Source organism: Etheostoma cragini, chromosome 23, assembly GCF_013103735.1.
Source record: "Etheostoma cragini isolate CJK2018 chromosome 23, CSU_Ecrag_1.0, whole genome shotgun sequence".
Lineage (NCBI taxonomy): Eukaryota > Metazoa > Chordata > Actinopteri > Perciformes > Percidae > Etheostoma > Etheostoma cragini.
This window is the reverse complement of record NC_048429.1, coordinates 17,678,353-17,699,399: the sequence shown is the minus strand read 5'-3', so window position 1 is coordinate 17,699,399 and position 21,047 is coordinate 17,678,353. Positions and strand designations below refer to the sequence as shown.

At 40.2% G+C, this 21,047-nt stretch overlaps 1 protein-coding gene and 2 long non-coding RNA genes across 3 annotated transcripts in view; 1 reads left to right on the top strand and 2 right to left on the bottom strand.

Moving 5' to 3' along the window:
• LOC117938572 overlaps positions 1 to 19,631 on the bottom strand; it is a 27,727-nt gene extending 8,096 nt beyond the window's left edge. The window contains exons 1-2 of the long non-coding RNA XR_004655435.1: positions 19,621 to 19,631; positions 11,850 to 11,858 (exon numbers count right to left, since the gene is read on the bottom strand). This is a non-coding gene — a long non-coding RNA (uncharacterized LOC117938572). The remainder of the gene's footprint in view (positions 1 to 11,849; positions 11,859 to 19,620) is intronic.
• Positions 1 to 21,047, top strand: part of tmtc1 (transmembrane O-mannosyltransferase targeting cadherins 1) — a 138,433-nt gene that overhangs the window by 92,683 nt on the left and 24,703 nt on the right. The window contains exons 7-8 of the mRNA XM_034863173.1: positions 1,019 to 1,208; positions 17,315 to 17,436. Of these exons, the coding sequence (XP_034719064.1) occupies positions 1,019 to 1,208; positions 17,315 to 17,436 (312 nt within the window). The remainder of the gene's footprint in view (positions 1 to 1,018; positions 1,209 to 17,314; positions 17,437 to 21,047) is intronic.
• Positions 4,579 to 6,571, bottom strand: LOC117938561. Its single transcript, XR_004655425.1, has 4 exons — positions 6,304 to 6,571; positions 5,769 to 5,888; positions 4,959 to 5,078; positions 4,579 to 4,814 (listed from the first exon to the last, which is right to left on the bottom strand). It is a non-coding gene; the product is annotated as an uncharacterized LOC117938561 (long non-coding RNA).

The following is a 21,047-nucleotide window of genomic DNA, read 5'->3' as shown; positions in this document are numbered from 1 at the left end:
CGGGAAAACCGGGACAAAAACACAGGGAAGGCCAAACAGGAACAATACCCCCAACAAAAACCCCAAACCATAACAGTTTCTTTTGTGGGGAATTTGTTTCACCCAGGATTGATGGCAAGCCTTCCCCCAGGAGTCTGGAAGAGTTTTGAGATTTCAATAAATGTTTGTAGTTTTTTTATTTATTTTTATTTTATTAACTTGAACATCGAACTGTAAACTTGAAGTGTAGGATGACACAGGTTAAAAAGTTGCACCAAAAGAATTAGAATTAGAAAAAAGATTGGAGAATCTTTATTTTCCAAAATCGTCAAATTTGGTATTCAAGCTGTTGTCCTTGTCAAATTACCTGTTGTATGTGGATCCATTTACCATTTCTTTATATTAAAAGCCGGCATTGCTCAACTTCAAACCGCTATTGTCTGAGTATCTCTGTGCTCCAGTATTCAAACCTAAAATTATTCTGGGCCCATAGTCATATTAAGAGAGTATTTGTTACAACTGCATGCCTAATGAATAAGAACACACAAGGCACAATTGCCTCCTAAGTTACCAAACAGAGTCCGATGCAGTCAGTCAACATTAAACACACCGCGGCTACATTCACTTCCTGCTAACTTTTTCAGAACAGCATCACCAATCAGTCTTAACCGAATAATCTGATTGGCTCAGCAATAAACACCAGATCAGCAGATCTGCGGCACGTTAGCAGGTTGCTACAGTTTATTAGACGCTGACTTAACCAGATAGTCTGGGACTGACCAGCTTTTATTACAGACTCACAAAAGACAGTTTTCGTGTGCATGGGCTCGCAGCAGACACACTGGAATGGATATTTGGCATTGTTTTATACAAACGGGAACCACTGATGTAAGAAACTGCCAATTTAACCCCTGCTCATGATTGATTGAAATTCTCGTTAGGCTTAACAATGCTGTGTGATTCCAATTTTCCTTGTCTTTTTTTTCTTCTTTCCCATCTTCCCCGCACCCTCCGTCTCTCTCCACACCCTCTTTTTCAGGATTTTGACCTACTCCTACCTGCTGTCTTTCAACGCTTGGCTGCTGCTGGCCCCCATCGTGCTGTGTTACGATTGGCAGGTGGGCAGCATTCCCCTTGTGGAGTCGCTGGGTGATCCGCGCCACCTGGCCACCGCGCTGCTGGCCGTGGTGATGCTGCTTCTCTGCCTGCACTGCGTCTTCTCACTGCAGGTAAGAGCAAGAAAGAGATAAGTAGCTGAAAAGCACCAAAGGCTGAATTTCTCATGAATTCTGTTGCCTCCTGATGCTTCTCGGTCCTCGTTCCATCATGCAACTACATATTTTGAAGAATGGGAAGAAGATTGGTAAGAGCTGGAAAAAGCCTACAGCTACAGCTTATGTTTATATGAAAGGTACAGTGGCAGATAAAAGCTTCTGAAATTGAGCATTTTCTGTTAAATCTCATCAGCAACTATACTTTCATTGCAAATACCCTACAATTAGGCAGTATAATACAAAGAATAGAATAGGACAATGAATTCACTTTAATTATCAACCTTGCACACTTAAAGGCAAATTTTGTTTTGTGTTGACCTGGACACTATTCTCCCATGCATTTGTGTCTAAGTGACTAAACTAAAATATTTGAAATTGGTCCAGTATTGAGCGAGAACGCACTAACTGGCCACCATTAAACGGGCTGCAATGTAAGCCTACCTAATTTCTATACTTCTAAACAAAAAACTCCCGGAGCGCTGTTCACCTGACTCAAGTTCCACACTCCAAGCCGCTGTCTTCGGATACGAAGTCACCTTGTAAGATCAATAATGGGGCTAGACACTTTTAGTAAAAATTTGGCAACAACAAAAATCACTTATAGTGGCCAAAAATTGAGGATACACAATTGCCCCATAGGGTTACATTGCTGCCCAAACGAAGAGGGAGTTTTGTGGAGCTGATAATCTTAATTACCTTTGTAGCAACTCATTTGGCTATGGCTTGACTGTAATGGACCTTCATTATTATAAAAAGGTTACACACTATAGAGCTACCTGCTAACTAACCAACTGACGTCAATGGATTTTGCAATGAATAAATATGGCCCCCACAGAACGAGTCCTTATTATTTTAATGTCCTCTTGGACTCAAAAGAGACAACAAAAGAGAACCAGACAAATGCCATGTAAATGGTAAAATCCTGTTTTATTGTCTTGGAGGTACCTGAAGGAACAACCACAAAACATTTTTATTAATGTGCGTGACACAATTGACAGAAAACAGTGACCCATACAAACCATAGTTTTGTTAACACACTGTACATGAGCCAAACCTTTTCACACTCTTCTCTTCTTGGCATTTCTTTGGTTTGAAGAAACGGCAATAAACCAGAGAAAGTTTTTCTCCCATCCCAGAATGCTGTGTGGAATACAAGACTACTTAAAAAAGCTAAATATTGCACTGGGTTGTGCTCAGTCATGCACTTCAAACACACAAACACTCACGTAATGCTACATGTTTTCATCTAGTCACCAAGGTTAAGGTGTATGGGAAACAAACACACACATTAGATACACATCCTTCCTTCATATTACTTTACATTTTAAAGCCAGACTCATCTCACACATCTTCTGCTACTGTGGAGACAGAGCTTGAAAGTGTGTTTGTGTATATATAATGTACAGTGTGTATTTTTCAAGGGAGTTATTTGTCTTTATCAGATCCAGCTTTTTATTACCTTCTTTCCTCCCTCAGCGCTTTTCTTCTTTTTCACACATTGCATCTCTGCTTATGTCTGTCTTGTATTTCAGATGGAGTCTTTATTGAACCATGCTGCAAATTTGTTTTGGCAGAAGAAATCATTAAGTTACACTATGGCTGAGTCCCATTACTCCAACTTACCCCTTACCCTTGTCCCTTGCAACCAAGTGGAAAGGGCTATGGGTTAAAACATACCCCTATGAAATGGGACACCACTTGGTTACATCACCAAACAGTATTGATCACAAACTGTCTGTGATGCTGTCTGTGTGTTTGTTAATTGCGTGGGTTTTTACAACAGTGTCATATGCATTTATATACAGTGGGGCTCAAATGTTTGGGCACCCCAGGTGAAATTTTGTATTAATGTGCATAAAGAAGCCGAGAAAAGATGGAAACAATTCCAAAAGGCCTTAAAGGGGTGATAGAATGGTTGTATAGAGTATATCACGCTGTTCCTTGAGGTCTTCTGATAGGGTATGTAATTGTATTTGTTGGGCTGAAAATGTTGCTTTTGCTGTTCTTTTACCACCCTGCTAAATTGACCTGGGTTGAAACGAGAGGTGTTCTGCCTTATATGGTCTGCTCATGAATATTTAAATAAGCTGCGCGCTGATTGGTTGTTGTGCAACGAGCTTTGCTGCGGCTGACAGAGCAACAGAAGAAGAAGATGGACACTTTAGCTGTTGAACGGTATCTGGTTGAGCCTGAATCAGAGGAGGATCTGATGTAGAGGAGCAACTTGCCAGTAGATTGGAAATGACTCCTTCAGACTGGTAAGTTTGGTCATTTAGCATTTACTTGCATTTTCAACACATAGCCCAACATTAGCCGTTCGTTGTTATACTAGTGTAATACTCACACGTCAGTGTTGTAGCCTAAGAATAACTTTGTATTAGCCTTGTTTTTAGTATCGTAAGCAACATAAGTTAATGTGCACACGGGCAAATATTTGACAACTTGTACCCTCGCAGTTTCAGTCAAGATGTCCAGTTGGCTGAAAAGTCAGTGGCCAGTTCATAGAGCTGCTCACAACGAGTCTCTTGGATTGTGATTATGAGTTACGTACAATATTTATCACGTAGTTGTAATATGTTATCGTACAACAGGACGTCCATTTAGCTGGACAGGAGACTATTTCTGTTTGTATGCTATGTCTAAAGTATTATTACTACTCTCGCCTGTGTCAGTAGGTCAAATGTTATCTTGGAACTATCCTGCTGATTAGATCATCTGACTTTGAGATTATTATCTTCTTAACATGTAGTAATATGTAAAATTACAACTACGGTACATCAATCTTACCTTGGCAGGTGTTCTTGTGGAAACTGTGCACAAATGCCCCAGGAGAGAGAAAATATATGTTGCCAATAAATACCTCAGGTAACTAATACTAGATACATTAACTCAAGCTACTTTATGCTTTCTGCTCATTCAACATTATGAAATAACAACAAGCTCATTGTTTGTTTTACAGGTCACGAAAAGAATGACCCAGGTTCCTGAGGAGATAACCTGTATGTCTCACCATCCTTGTGCCCTAAATAAATATTCTTTGCTAAATGCATTGAATATTTAAAGAGTTGTCCATGGCCAGTTGAGAATCAGAGGGATGGAAAGGTGAGGCCACTTTGATACCACTGTTAGCAGTTCTATAACAATACCCATTGATTATTGGTTCAGCATTAATACAAAAACACAGTATTATCAAGACAACAAAATGAAAAACTTTATTTAGTTTAAAAACAATCATCATTACTCTGAAATCTAAAAGATAAAAAATGTGATTGTCCACTACACCCTGTTCTCTTAGCAGGCCATGCAGACACATGGCGTATAGGACTTGGTGAGCTGGTACTGGGGTTTTCTTGGTAGAAGTGTCCGTGTCGTGATGTCCCACTCATGCTGCGTATACGGAGGGAGTTTCTGGAGGCTTCAGGGCAGTATGTCGGGTTGGGTGCCTGTCGAGCTGAGCACACAGGTCCTGGGGCACAGGAATCTGCCAGACTGCTTCCAGATAAGGAAGGGGGTCATGGATGATCTCCTCAAACACCAGTCGCATCAGGTCTAAGACATAGCCTGTTGTGTGTGAAAAGTCATATTTAGCACCTATACCATTGCACATTCAGATTTGTTGTTTGAAGTGTGTGAAAAGTTATGTTTAGTGCCTGTATGATGCACATTTTTATTTTTTGTTTGTAATAAAAAAAAATGTAAACTTACAAATTGTTGGCTCTGTCTTAACTTCTTTGACGGTGTAACCTCCCCTTTTGGCCTTTGGGAACAGACGTCTGGACATTAGTTTCCCCTCGGCTGTCTTCCATTGTGGCTGCAAGATACAACCTGAAACAAAAAACATAAATTTTGTAACATAACTGTATTACCTTTTACACACACCAAGCAAAATACTCCAGTTAACTCACAGCAAAAGCAGTTGCTAAACCTCTAAGCTGTGCCAAAGCTGGACTCTAACCAGTGTTGTTACAAGTGCCTTACAGTTGGAGCAGTTTAAAACGAAATTATTTGCATTTATATGGACGGCCATTAGGCTTGATGTCTCTAGACCATTGCTTGTGTCTCACTCCTTCACTGAACAAAACCAGTTTCTGCAGACAATTTGTCCTCCATTTACATTTGCCTTTTCTAAAGACTTGTTTTGTTGAATGACAAAGTTCATAGGGCGTGTACATACCTGCAAAAGGCATCTTCAACACACAATCTAGCAATCAGTCATACCTTTTGTAGACAAACACATTCCTACCTTTTGTTCAAATTATTTTCACCAGCCTCCCCCACAAAAGGAAATGCAATTGATTGAGATCAGACCAATCAGTGATAATCCAGGTTAATAGTTCTATTCCTACTAGAAATAGTTCACTAATGTGTTGGGAATGGCTCCCATATTTGATAAAAGTCACTCACTCATCATGGTAACATTGTTAGATAACACTGCTCTGCTAAATGCTACCCAGTCACAATGCTACACAAACACCATAAGACGTCTGGTTTTGTAAGAATAAGTAGAAAGGTTACCTTGTATGATATGTGAGGTCTTAATTTCATATGAGACAGTTGTGTCCTCCTAGATGCCACACTCGGAGCATCTGTTTGGCAAGCTGCATCTTTCGTGTCTTGACTTTCTTGTGATGTGCTCTGAAATTAAAAAAAAACTGCAAATCAATACATTGCAGTCTATATACACACCGTTTTCACGAGATTGACTCAATATCATATGAAATGATAACGTTTCTAGTTCTGTTGTCGAAGCTAACGGGGTAAGTAACGTTACAGCTTAGCTAGCAACCAAAAGATAAGGATTCTACTAAGCTGCAGTTAGCTTTCTTGCTGAAATACATTAAAAATGAGCCTGCCAAAGTGGACAAACATGCATGGTGAACTATAGATGTGGCTACATGACAACACAGGGTATTTATTCGAATGGAACGGTTAGGAAAATGAAACGTTAGCCCCTTTGCCATTACAGTTGATCAACACACATTCGGCGTATGCTAGCTACAGGATTCGTTAGCATTGCTAATGTTACTGTTAGCGACGAAATCATACTTACAGCTTGGGGTTGGGATGACCGTACAGTCGGAACAGCAACCGCAGTTTAGCAAATCCTGCTTTAAATTGTCCGAAGTTTTGAAAACTGTCTTTGGGGGAAAAGTTCCTTGGGATCTCCTTATAAACAGCAGCCATGCCCGTCGAGTGTTTGCTTCCTTGGGAAGGCTATGAGAAGTGTCTCCATTCCCTGTACAGCCTGGAACACTGCATTTGCAAACCTTGTTAATTGTCAATATCCTGGAAAATATTCCAAACTTTCTTCTAAGTAAATCCCGTCAGAGTACAGGAGCAGCGTTTTCAGTTGGACATCTGATTGACCTAACGCTAGCTCCATTAGGAACTGGTCTCAGGTCAGTGGCCTGTATGTAAATGTTGGGGCGTGACCGTTCTCCTAATAAAGCCATGGGCGTGACAAAGCTACAGGTTCTGAGATCCTGACGTCATCTTTTAGCTTTGTTGGGATTCGCCCGTTTTCAGCGGCAGTTTCAAAATGTGGGATTTTCAGAGGAAAGGCATGTCAATGGGATTTTAAGCTTCTATGTATGTCCTATTTACCCACCGAACTGTCGTTATTCACCTATGACAAGGTAAAATCGGTTTTGCATTCTATCACCCCTTTCAGTGACAGATTTGACATTCGTATAATATGTCACAAAAAGTTAGATTTTATTTCCATCATTTACACTTTTAAAATAACAGAAAACAAAAAATGGTGTCTGCAAAAGTTTGGGCACCCTGCAGAGTTTATAGCATGCATCGCCCCTTTGTAAAGCCGAGACCTGACAGCGTCATGGATTGTTCTCAGTCATCGTCTGGAAAGACCAGGTGATGTCAATCTTAAGGTTTTAAATGCCCAGACTCATCAGACCTTCCCCCAACAATCAGCACCATGGCTTCTTCTAAGCAGTTGTCTAGAAAACTGAAACTGAAAATAGTTGACGCTCACAAAGCAGGAGAAGGCTATAAGAAAACAGCAAAGCGTTTTTATATGCCAATATCTTCTGTTCGGAATGTAATTAAGAAATTGCAGTCATCAGGAACAGTGGAAGTTAAAGCAAGATCTGGAAGACCAAGAAAAATATCAGACAGAACAGCTCGCAGGATTGTGAGAAAAGCAAGTCAAAACCCACGTTTGACTGCAAGATCCATCCAGAAAGACCTGGCAGACACTGGAGTTGTGGTACACTATTCCACTATAAAGAGATAATTGTACAAATATGGTCTTCATGGAGAGTCATCAGAAGAAAACCTCTTCTACATCCTCACCACAAAAATCAGCGTTTGCAAATGAACATATAGACAAGCCTGATGCATTGTGGGAACAAGTTCTGTGGACCGACGAGGTTAAAATAGAAGTTTTTGGCTGGAATGAGCAAAGGTACATTTGTAGAAGAAAAGGCACAGAATTTAATCAAAAGAACCTCTGTCCAACTGTTATGCTTGAGCGGGATTAATCACGCTTTGGGGTTGTATTGCAGCCAGTGGCATAGAAAACATTTCACAAGTAGAAGGAAAAATGGATTCAGTAAAATTTCAGCAAATTTTGGATGCTAACTTGATGCCATCTGTGAAAAAGCTAAAGTTGAAGAGAGGATGGCTTCTACAAATGGATAATGTTCGTAAACAAACCTCAAAATACACGGTGGATTACATCAAGAGACGTAAACCGAAGTTTTTGCCATGGCCTTCCCCATCTCCTGACCTCAACATAATTGAAAATCTGTGGATAGACCTTAATAGAGCCGTGCATGACAGACAGCCAATAAATCTCAAAGAACTGGAAGAGTTTTGGAAGGAAGAATGGGCAACAATACATTGCTTTAACCATGAGTGACATCGGCATTCGGCTTATTTTCTGTCAACTACGTAACGACGGGGTAACGTTAAGGCTGAATTAGCAAGCTAACAACTATCACCGGCTGACTGGCCGGTTGGTACCACCGTGCTTTTATGCTGCATCGCTTACAGAGAATGAGCTGAACAGTGAGCTGGGTCTAACGTTAGCTATCCACTGACCCACTTCTTCTGGGACTAACGTTAGCTGTACACTGACCCACTGCTGCTTGGTCTAACGTTAGCTGTCCACTGACCCACTGCTGCTGAGTCTAACGTTAGCTGTCCACTGACCCACTGCTGCTGGGACTAACGTTAGCGGTTAGCATGGCATTTTATTTTGTTTGAGTTTTAACTTTTCCAGTGGGGCAAGTAAATTTGTCTTTCACTTGCCCCGGATAAGATGACAAGCTTTGATGCCCCTGGTCTAGCTGTCTGGATTTACCCTGCAGAAGTCTGAGGAGCAGGTAACCATAGTCCTCAGAAATCAGGTCAGAAAGAGGTTAGAACGCCGACACAAAGAAAGAGGAAGGTACAGACATTGGCAAAAAGATATGCAATCCCGGAAGTGGAACGTTGAGGATATAGGCTAACATTTGACATACAAAACATGTGATCAGATTATATAGTATGATTCATCATTATAGAATTATTATTTAACTAAGTATTATATTAGTTCCACCTCGACCAGCCACAAAATTAAAGTAGCACTCACATATCAAAACATTTCCTCAATGATATAATATAACACGGATAGGGAACATTCTACAAATAATTTTACTTTCAATAGTACATTGATAATACTTTGTGTATTGTTACTTAAGTAAAATATTGAATGCAGGACCCTTGTAATGTTATACAGTAGGTTTACAGTATGGTATTGCTACTTTGACTTAAGTAAATAACTTGAAGATTTCTTCTACCGGTCGTCAGACACCGCCTACCAAGAGCCTGGGTCTGTCCGAGGTTTCTGCCTAACAGTAAAAGTTTTTCCTTGCCACTGTCGCACTGTTGATTGCTCTGTAGGAAACTACTAGAACTGTTGGGTCCTTGTAAATTCTGGAGTTTGGTCTAGACCTGCTCTATCTGTAAAGTGTCTCGAGATAACGCTTGTTATGAATTGATACTATAAATAAAATTGAAATTGAATTGAAATTCTACCACTGTTCTTCCACCACTGTTGGATTCAGCCACTCACTCTCCAGAGACTTGTGTTTTCTGCAGTACATAAAATGTTAAGTATTTTGGAAGAGACAGACTTGTTTTCAACAGCTAAAATTGGACCATGCACAGTAAAACAATGTGGACTAAAGCTAGGATTTTGCCATTTCCAGGGATTTAGTATAGGACCACAGTGCTTATGTGGTAAGTACAAGAATGATGTGCGACACTGCATCAGGTCAGGTAGGGTAACTATTAATGACAGCTGGACTGTTTAAGCACCATGGATAGCCCTCCCACCCCATGGACACAATGGAGATTACCTCAAGATTACCTCATCTTTCTCTGCTTTGCCTGTCCAGAGAATTTGACCCACCCATGAGAGAGAGACATCGTGGCTTTCAAACGAGCAAATTGGCAGACTACAGACTCAGAAATGGCACATACTAAAGAAAACTCAATGTGGGACTGGCTCTACTGGCTGTAATTCTGCACCAAGCCTTAATGTTAGGAAAGAGACTTCAGATAAAGTATTAGGGGACCACTAAGGCATATATAACAGAGACTTCAGATACAGTATCAGGGGACCACTAAGGCCTATAAAAAAGATACTTCAGATACATTATTAGGGGACCAATAAGGTCTATATAAAAGAGACTTCAGATACAGTATTAGGGGACCACTAAGGTCTATATAGAATTAAATTAAATTTCAATTCAATTTTATTTATAGTATCAATTCATAACAAGAGTTATCTCGAGACACTTTACAGATAGAGTAGGTCTAGACCCCACTCCAGATTTTACCAGGACCCAACAGTTCTAGTAGTTCCCTCCAGAGCAAGCAACAGTGGGACAGAGGCGAGGAAAAACTCCCTTTTAGGCAGAAACCTGACGACCGGTTGGGGTTAGAATGAAGATTCGCAATAAAATTCACAAAAAATAGTAGTTTGTAGTAGTTCTTTGGAGTAGTTCATGGCATACCAGGGCACTCTGCGGCAATACAAGGCACAGCAGGACGTAGCAGGGCACAGCAGAGCGTAGCAGGATGTAACAGGGCATTGCAGAACATGTAGCCGGACCATGGTGACAGCTGCCACCATGATTTTGGAGCCTCCCTGATCCAAGGCAACATGCTGGGCAAAACAGAACATAAGGACTCCGGGGAATGACTCCCAAGAGCTAGGTTAGTAACAAGCATTTCTGGGACATGGATACACACAAAATGGAAAGACAGAAAGAAAGATAGAGGAGAGAGGAGCTCAGTGTGTCAAAGGAAGTCCCCATCTTTCTAAAACTATAACATTATAACTAAGAGAGACAAGGTAAAGATAGGAGCCTGGTCAGGCTAGAACTCTCCCCAACCGGATCGGGCTGTATTTCCTGCCTCACGCTAGTTTGATTAAATTATTGATTATATGATAGCTAAATCTGACAACTATGACGAGTAGCAGGTTGGCCAGATTAGGCGGACGCTGCGACTCTTCACTCCCTAAGAATATTCAATTCAATTTTATTTATATAGTGCTATATCACAACAACAGTTATCTCTTTGACTTTAAGCTTTATCAAAGAGGAAAGTCTTAAGCCTTCTCTTAAATGTGAACCTTGAATCCTGGTTTCACAGGAGAGAGGCCTGATAGCTGAACGCTCTGGCTCCCATTCTACTTTTAGAGACTCTAGGAACCACAAGTAACCCTGCATTCTGGGAGCGCAGTGCTCTTGTAGGGTTGTACGGTACTATGAGCTCTTTAAGATAAGATGGTGCCTGACCATGAAGAGCTTTGTAGGTGAGAAGAAGGATTTTAAATTGTATTCTGGATTTTACAGGAAGCCAATGCAGAGAAGCTAAAACAGGAGAGATGTGATCTCTTTTCCTGGTTCCTGTCAGAACACGTGCTGCAGCATTCTGGATCAGCTGAAGAGTCTTTATGGACTTTTTCGAGCAGCCTGATAAAAAAGAATTGCAGTAATCCAGCCTAGAAGTAACAAATGCATGGACTAGTTTTTCTGCATAATTTTTAGACAGGATATTCCTGATTTTTTCAATATTACGTAGATGGAAAAAAGGCGATCCTGGAAATTTTCTCAATATGGGAATTAAAGGACATGATCGAAAGACATGATCAAAGATAACTCCAAGACTCCTCACAGTGGTGCTGGAGGCCAGGGTGATACCATCCAGAGTAACAATCTTTTTAGATAATACGTCAAGGAGGTGCTTGGACCCCAGAGCAATAACTTCAGTTTTATCTCAGTTTAACATTAGAAAATTACAGGTCATCCAGGTTTTAATATCCTGAAGGCACATTTGAAGTTTAGCTAACTGATTAGTTTCATCCGGCTTGATCGATAGATATAATTGAGAGTATCATCTGCATAACAATGAAAGTTTATGGAGTGTTTCCTGATAATATTACCCAAAGGAAGCATATATAAAGTGAACAGGATTGGACCGAGCACAGATCCTTGTGGGACTCCATGACTAACTTTGGAGTGCACGGAGGATTCATCGTTAACTTGAACAAACTGAGATTGATCTGATAAATAAGACTTAAACCAGCTTAGAGCTGTTCCTTTATTGCCTGTAATATTGCCTGTTATTGACTGTAATAAGATATGATGGTCAATGGTATCAAATGCAGCACTACGATCTAATAACACCAGTACAGAGAGAAGTCCTTTGTCTGATGTAATTAGGGGGTCATTAGTAATTTTCAAAAGTGCCGTCTCTGTGCTATGATGAGCTCTAAATCCTGACTTTAAATCCTCTAAAAAGCTGTTGCTATGCAGAAAGTCACAAAGCTGTTTGACGACTTCTTTCTCAAGAATCTTAGAGAGAAATGGAAGGTTGGATATAGGTCTATAGTTGGATAAAACATCTGGATCAAGGTTGGGCTTTTTCAGAAGAGGTTTAATTACAGCTACTTTAAAGTGCTGTGGTACATAGCCTGTTAATAAAGACAGATTGGTTATATCTAGTAGAGAAGTGTTGACTAAGGGTAAAACTTCTTTAAAAAGCCTAGTCGGGATGGGGTCTAAGAGGCAGGTTGATGGTTTGGATGAAAAAATAATTTTATTAAATTGATCAAGATCAAGTGAAGCAAAGCAGTCTAAACACTTATCTGGTTTTACAGCTGTTTCTAAGGTTCCTGAGTTTAGAGATAAGTCAGTACCAGTTAAAGGCAGGTCTTGGTGAATTTTGCTTCTAATAGTTTTAATTTTATCATTGAAGAATCTCATAAAGTTGTTACTACTAAGAGCTATGGGAATACTTGGCTCAATAGAGCTGTGACCTTTGGTCAGCCTGGCTACAGTGCTGAAAAGAAACCTGGGGTTGTTCCTATGTTCCTCTATTAATGACGAGAAGTACGCTGCTCTGGCATTATGGAGTGCCTTCCTATACGTTTTAAGACTATCTTGCCAGATTAGACGCAAATTTTCCAGTTTGGTGGAATGCCAAATCTTCTCAAGTTTCCGTGATATTTGCTTTAATTTGCTTTAATTTGCAAGTTTCAGTGTTATACCATGGAGCTAACCTTCTTGGTCTTATCATCTTCTTTTTTAGAGGGGCAACAGAGTCAAGTGTCATTTGCAGAGAGCCCGCTGCACTAATGAATGCATTAAAAGCTTATGGAATCACATCCTTAAATTTAGCTACAGCACTATCAGATAGACATCTTGGATAGAAGTTTTTGCCTACTGGCGTGTATTTCGGCAGTATAAACTCAAAAGTTATCAAACAGTGGTCAGATAAAAAGGGATTGTGTGGGAACACTATTTAATGTTTAATTTCAACACCATACAACAGAACAAGATCGAGGGTGTGATTAAAACGGTGAGTTGGTTTATGAACACTTTGAGAGAAGAAAATAGAATCTAATAGAGAGATAAACGCAGTACTAAGGCTATCATTCTCAACCTCCACGTGAATATTAAAATCCCCTACAATAAGAACTTTGTCTGTTTTAAGGACTAAATTTGACAAAAACTCTGCAAATTCAGATAAGAATTCAGAATATGGACCAGATGCTCTGTACACTATAACAAATAGAACTGGTTGCAGTGATTTCCACCTTGGGTGTGAAAGACTAAGAACAAGACTTTCAAAGGAGTTATAATTTAGTTTAGGTTTAGAGCTGATTAGTAGACTAGAATCGAAGATAGCTGCAACTCCACCTCCTCGGCCTGTGCCTCGAGGAATGTGAGTATTGAAATGACTTGGAGGGGTGGATTCATTTAGACTAACATATTCTCCATCCCCCGGCCAGGTTTCAGTAAGACAAAATAAATCAATAATAGAATCTGATATTAATTAGTTTACTAGTACACCTTTGGAAGAGAAAGATCTGATGTTTAAGAGTCCACATTTAATTCTCTTATTCTTTTGCACTAGTGGTTTTAATTGTTATGAGGTTTTCATGCAAAACTCCTCTTCTGTTTACCTTTGATTTAAATAATTTCAATGGTCGGGGGGCAGACACCGTCACTATGTGGTTATGAGTAGGTAACTCCTGGAATGGAGGAGCAGAGAAGTGTGTTAGACTGCGACTCTGCGTAGGGTTTTGACTAGGTAACTCCTGGAATGGAGGAGCAAAGAAGTGTGTTAAACTGCAACTCTGCGTAGGGTTTTGGTTGGGTAACTGCGGAAATAGAAGGGCAAAGAAGTGTGTCAAACTGCAACTCTGCCTCCTGGTCCCAACTCTGGATTGTCAAGGATTAGGTCCACTGACAAACTTGTCAAGATTTCTAGAAATGAGAGCTGCTCCATCCCAAGTGGGATGAATACCGTCTCTTCGAATCAGACCAGGTCTTCCCCAGAAAGACTGCCAGTGATCTACAAAGCCCACATCATTATTAGAAGAGACTTTAGATACAGTATTAGAGGACCACTAAGGTCTATATAAAAGAGACTTCAGATACAGTATTAGGGGACCACTAAGGTCTATATAAAAGAGACTTCAGATATAGTATTAGGGGACCACTAAGGCCTATATAAAAGCATCCAAAGAGCACCATGTCATGGGACCTTTAAGTCTGTTCCCTGGCTCTCTGTTCCACATAGGATTTAGTTTAATATTCTCACTCTTACATTCCTGGTCAGGCTCAACCCTCACAATCTGCTGTTACTGTGGACTCTTTGTAAAAATCAGATTAAGACCTTTCTTTTTAAACAGCTGTTTGGTTGACCTGTCTGCATTTATTAATTTATTAATTATTACTTTGTAATGTAAACTGTGTATCATGTTGTATGATTTATGTGAAGCACTTTGGGATTTGTATCTGTGTTAAGTACTGCATGTTTTATTGTATTTTCTTACACGCAGTAGTTACTTGCCCATGAGTCTTCCCTTTAGAGACCCACTTTATGCTAATCCCATGCAGTTTGGGGCTAATACCATGCTTGCAGTTTTTCTCATGCAGAACAAATATGTTTTTTTTGCCTATTTTCAAATGATGTATTAGTGTATTTTTTGCATTCTGAGGTCCCTAAACAGTCCTGGAAATGGATGCATTGCGTGAGCCTGGAAAGCATGTTATTTATGCGTGATGGTGTTAGTCCCCATATTGGCCAATTCATTTCAGCGAGACCATTTTTTGAAGCTCAACATAACTGTATAAAATTACCTTTTGTGACCACTAGGGTAATCACATCCTCATATAACTTTACAACCATAAACTAGAGACCTAGGACACCTTCTGAGCAGTTTTCAGAACAGAAGTGCTGAATCACTGAAAAATGCAATTCTTAAAGAAATCTCCAAAGGCCAAAACATTTTGATACCAAAGAACAGCATGGATTGTGTGCATCGATGTCCTGGTGTCTCTGTGACTTGACACACAGTTCTAAACTGCATCTACAATTTCCAACTTTCAGATGATGAACCATATTCTATGTGGCGCATACTATTACTGTATACTGAAGTGTTATCTCCCCCTAAAAGAAACACACATGGCTTTCTTAGGGTTAATGTATTTGTAGTTTGGTCAGGTTGTGACACAAAAACTTGGTTTGGTTTAGGCAATACATTTACTTAGTTATGTTAAAGCTAGAGTACTTAGTTTCTGTCGCCCCCATGAGAAAGTAACAATGTCTAAATAACAACTGTTGGCACGTCCACATAATACAAGCCTTTCGTGACCACAACACATTAAAAATAATGCATTGCATAAGTACATAAGATGGATTTTAGGCATTTTCTGCTTTCCCTCTGTTTTGCTCGAAATGGATATGATGTAGTCACCGTCACCAGTAGCATATAAAACAGAACATGTTTAGGTCAATCATTGGTTTAGAAAAAAATAAAATCTTAAAAACTACTAAAACAAATTACATTACATACGATTTTTGATTTTGTTTTTTTCACCCCAGGATGTCACTGTAGGGCCATGACCAATCTATAATGCTGTAAGTAGCTATCTGTTTTTTTCTAGATCCTTAAAGTTACTGTAAGGGGGCCACCATGTGATGTATAGTGATGTTTGTTTTTTAGTTTTCAAAACTAAAAAAATGTTTGAAAATATACATAAGTATAAGTATAAATCCAATATATTAATAGCAAAGATAAATCTGCCCATTTTTGTCTCACTCTATATATATTGTACACAATATTGATGACAATATTTAAGGTACCCAATAAGGCATCCATCCACAGATACAATTAAGCTTTAAAGATTCATTGTTCTACATGTACAGTATGTTGAAACATTATGGATAAAAACACACAACTATGTCAATAATGATTAGCTTCTTATTGTGTGCACCACAAAACAGTATGTGTAAAGGCTTCAGGGTGCCCTACACCTTATTGTAGGCCCAGTTTAATATGCAACTCAATATTTTACATATGTTGTAAGGCCTCCATGCTCTTTCTCTCTTTCAGCTAAGGGGTCTTTGGCATAAAACACGTTGAATACCTCTGCTGTATAATATTCAGTCCGTTGCCAGTCGAGAATTGAGTCAGTAGATTAAAGTGTTTTTCCGAATGGGTTTGTTTATTGTGTATCTGTAATATCCCTGTAGGTCCCTTCCTGTCAGGGATGGTCTCAGTAGCTAACGAGGAGCCCTTCTAGAGCAGAACAAGCCTCTGATTGGAGCAACACTAATCAGAATGTCACACTTCTCTTGCTCTCATTACTGATGAGCCCCTCCACTGAACCCAGCGCAAGGCCGTCGCCTCAGCCTATTAGAGGCCTATTTGTTCAAATAAACAGCCATAGTGGGTAAAAATGGAGGGAGAGAAGGCAGAGGCTGTGGGCTGTATGAAATATGAATGGCCTTAGAAATGGGCTCCATAGAAAAAGGAATTAACTGTGAATTGATCGCCTTAATTGCTTCTCTGTTGCACAGATGATTGTTAATATATAAGACAGATTGGTCACAGCTGCTGTGTGTGTGTGTGTGTGTGTGTGTCCGCTTGTGTGTGTGTTGTCAGACTGGGAATAGCACATATTACCATTCACAACGGATGTGCTTTTCAGCCAGGGGCGCGATGCAATTTTGGCCATTTCTTCGCTGTTTTATCTCGTTTTGCTCGCAGGTTTCTCAATAGAGACCCCCTTACAGGTTTGTCTATAGAGCGCCCATAACAAGTTTGTTATAGAGCCCCCCTTACATGTTTGTCTATAGAGCCCCCCTTACAGGTTTGTCTATATAGCACCCCATACAGGTTTTTCTATAGAGCTCCCCTTAAAGGTTTGTCTATACAGTCCCCCCTACTATAGAAAAACTCCATTGCTACCTTGTTGTTAGCCAGTTCCTGAATTGCCGTATGTGTGCAGTGCCGTGAAGAAATTCATTCCATCACGAGACCTGATATCACGGCATACTCCCGGACACTGAGTCCGGTTATTAGTCATATAACCATTCCCATGACTCTGAAGCTGTTCAGTTAAGAGAAATTAAGATAAAAAACTGCATTGTTCCCCTTTAAGTGGTTACACTTGGACCTTTTCAACTTGGATTATTTTGAAATTCTAATGCTTTTTTTTTCTCCCTCTCTCGCTGTCTCCTTGCAGAGCCAGAGGAGCAGGGAGGTATTGGTGGGAATGTTGTTTCTGGTGTTTCCCTTCATTCCAGCCAGTAACCTCTTCTTCAGGGTGGGGTTTGTCGTGGCTGAGAGGGTTCTCTACATGCCAAGGTGAGTGTGTGTGTGTGTGTGTGTGTGTGTGTGTGTGTGTGTGTGTGTGTGGCCTACCTGCATGTTCTATCGATTTTGTATGATTTGTTCTCCTGCTTTTCTATAGAGAGTAAGTAAATGCAATTTCTTGAAAAAAACATGGTTTTAATTTGGTAATCAAAGTTTCAACAAATCCGAAGGGTCTTTTTTTCCTCTTCAATCCTTCCGTAGGCCCTGGTCACACTGCACACACATTGAGCAACACAAATCGTTTGGCTGTTCAGTCCATGAAATGTTAGAAAATAGTTAAAATGTGGATCAGTGTTTCCTAAATGTCTTGTTTTGTCAACAATTCAGAGGTACTCAGTTTACTGCCACAGAGGAGAGAAGAAGGAATCAGAGGAATGTTAAAAACTATATATTTAAAATGACTGAAGTTGATGAATTATCAAAAATATTGGCAATATGCCACTGTTGAAATATGGTTACACACATCTCCTCTATTTTTATATATTACAATATTATATTGTCCCAGAAATTAGATTAGTCATATCTCTTTACAGGCTATCTGAGCGCAGCCACCGCTCTGTCTCCCTTACATTATGCTTCAGTAAAATATTTTCATGATCATCATGTTATGACAACCCACGCTTCCAGTTGAACCTAGTGTACTCACGGTAGCTGTGCTTACAGTTTTCCTGTGCAATAAGGGATTTAAACGTCATGACATGTTGATCTTTAGATGCTTTTATATAGACCTTAGTGCAGTGGTACTTAACCTGGGTTCGATCGAACCCCAGGGGTTCGGTGAGTCAGTCTCAGGGGTTCGGCGGAGGTCAAGACACACACCCGACTCATATGATTTGTGATGACACGCCCCGCTTGGCCATCATTGGCTGCAGGTGATCACGCAACATCGACGAATATGTACAATATGGATTCACATGTATAACGGAACGTAATGGGAGTAAGCGTCCTAACTGCATGTTTTGCAATGCCAAGTTGAGCAATTCTAGTCTAGCACCGGCAAAACCTAAGAGAACAGTTCCTTAAGCTGCATGGAGATGGACATTACAAGAACACAACGCTCGCTGAATTCAAGGTGAAGAGAGCCAGATTCGATGAAAAGGCTACTCTGCCCGTTCTCGGCTTTGTACCCATCAACAAACCAATCCTCACAGCATCGTACCAGTGAAATATATACCTATGTTTTGAATTTTATTTGTCCAATTATGAAGGGTTCGGTGAATGCGCATATGAAACTGATGGGGGTCAGTACCTCCAACAAGGTTAAGAACCACTGCCTTAGTGGTACCCTAATACTGTATCTAAAGTCTCTTTATATAGACCTTAGTGGTCCCCTAATACTGTATCTGAAGTCTCTTTTATATAGACCTTATTGGTCCCCTAATATTGTATTTGAAGTCTCTTTTATATAGACCTTTGTGTCCCCTAATACTGTATCTGAAGTCTCTTTGACTAGCTGCCAATTTGCTCATTTTGAAAAGCCATGATGTCTCTCTCTCATGGGTGGGCCACATTTTCTGAACAAATCTAGCTAGACACCAAAAAGATTATCTACTCTCTGCACTATTCTCACTTTTCAACTATTCAATATTTAGGGCTATTGGGGGATTTTGCATGTTGTTTCCAATATTGCATACTGTTACTTTAAAAAAACAAGACAATATATTAAAAAAAAGTTTTTTATTTAGCTATTCAGGTAGCGCATCAAACCCTCCCATACATCCCGGTCCTCTTCCTCTGCACCCTTTGACAGTGTCCCCCCGGCTCTGCTGTCCCACATGCATCCCAGTAATTGTCATAAGCCTCTTCATGACTCTTATAAAGGTTATACAAAGCCCAGCGGGTCAGAACCGGAGATTTCACCAGTTGTAGATCGAAGGCCCACCAGACGGTCTGCGGCGGCGATTTTGCAAAGCGTGAATGATCTGAAACACAAACAGTACAGAGCATACATATTTTGGTGTGTAATCATGGTTGCTAAAGTTCATTGACTTTGTAAAGCATACAGTAAATACTGACTGTGACCCTTAACAGATGCAAATGTTAGCTAACGATACCAAGAAACTTAACTTACCCTTTTGTGTCGGCAAACAATAGTCATGTCGACGTCTGAACTCCGGCGGAATTCCCAAACTCCTGTTTTTTTTTTTAGCGGTGATTTTTGTTGCTTCCTTCAACTTCTTTTGGAACAAACATATTCTTCTTGCTGTGGCAAGTAGCCAACGTGCTGTTGTGAGTCGCGTTGAGTGAAAAACGCGATTAGTGTCCTTAATGTGGACACGTTTGGGAACCACTAATTTACTCTGGAAAAAACTTCTTTAAAAATAGTAAAAAAAACTGAAATTTTCCTTTTAAACTTAGATAAAATAAACGCAAATACCAAACAGTGAGCAGTTTTGAAAATGTATGTAATGCATGTAGTATGTGTGATCTCAGCATTTCTCTGGATCAGTTGTACAAACAGTCTCAGTCGCCATTGATATTAACGTTTTAGGGATGTTAATCATTTGAAAGAAGTGACAAGCTCTCACCTTGCCTCAGCTCCGGAGAGCTGTGTGTGTGTGTGTGTGTGTGTGTGTGTGTGTGTGTGTGTGTGTGTGTGTGTGTGTGTGTGTGTGTGTGTGTGTGTGTCTTACACAGCAGTATCTCTGTTCTGCAATTCACTCTCGAGTCAAGCATCTCTCCTTACTAAGTTTTTCTGCTCTCAATTGCTCTGTCCTCTTAATCTGTCTATCATTCCTTACTTTTGGACTTTGGTTGTCATCCCATCTCCCGACTTATCCTCTTCCCCTTATCCCTCCATCTTTATTTCCTTTTCATCCTCCTAGTCTACACACTTAATTGCTTTCTCTCAGAGCTCTGTTTTTTCTCTCTCCATCTTGGATTCCATAGGCGGTTTCTCCTTTAAGTTTTGTGCTGCATGAAGTGTGTAAATGTTCCCTATGAATCATGAGACCCTTAGGGGCCATGGGTAACCACTATTAGGCTTAGAGGTCCCATGGGGTCCACACATACACATTTACACACATGCTTTAAAGATGAACTGAACTGGAATTTGAATAATGGTGATATAACAGATGTATTTTATTTCTTGTCACTGGTACAATTATTAAAATGGGTGAATTTGTTAAAAGGGATAAAATGGCAAGTTGAAAGTGTTGTTTTTGTTACATGGGCGCCGCCATGTTGGAATTCCACAATCTATTACGTCACTGGCATGGTAAGCTACTCCGTGGCTAACTAGCACTAGCAGCGCAGCCATAGGAAAACCATACAAAGAGTTGGAGGCTAGCGGACATATGGCTGGGGAAACGAGAAGAAATAAGTCTGGGGGGGTCATACTGTATTGCCCCTGGCTTCAGTAAGGAACTGTACAGGGATAAGGCAGCTGGGGTTATGACACATTTCCACAGGCTACTTTTGACAAGGAAAAAAACAGTCCTCAACTCAATGCTAGCAGCTAGCTGCCTTAAAACGGGCTAGCCCTCCGACAGCGCCTGGATTTTAAGTCTGTAGCATTGTTTTAGGACAGACGATTTGGAAAGCTGTGCTTTTGATACAACAGCGTCACTGTTGAGGTTAAGTCCAACAGACTGAAACCTGAG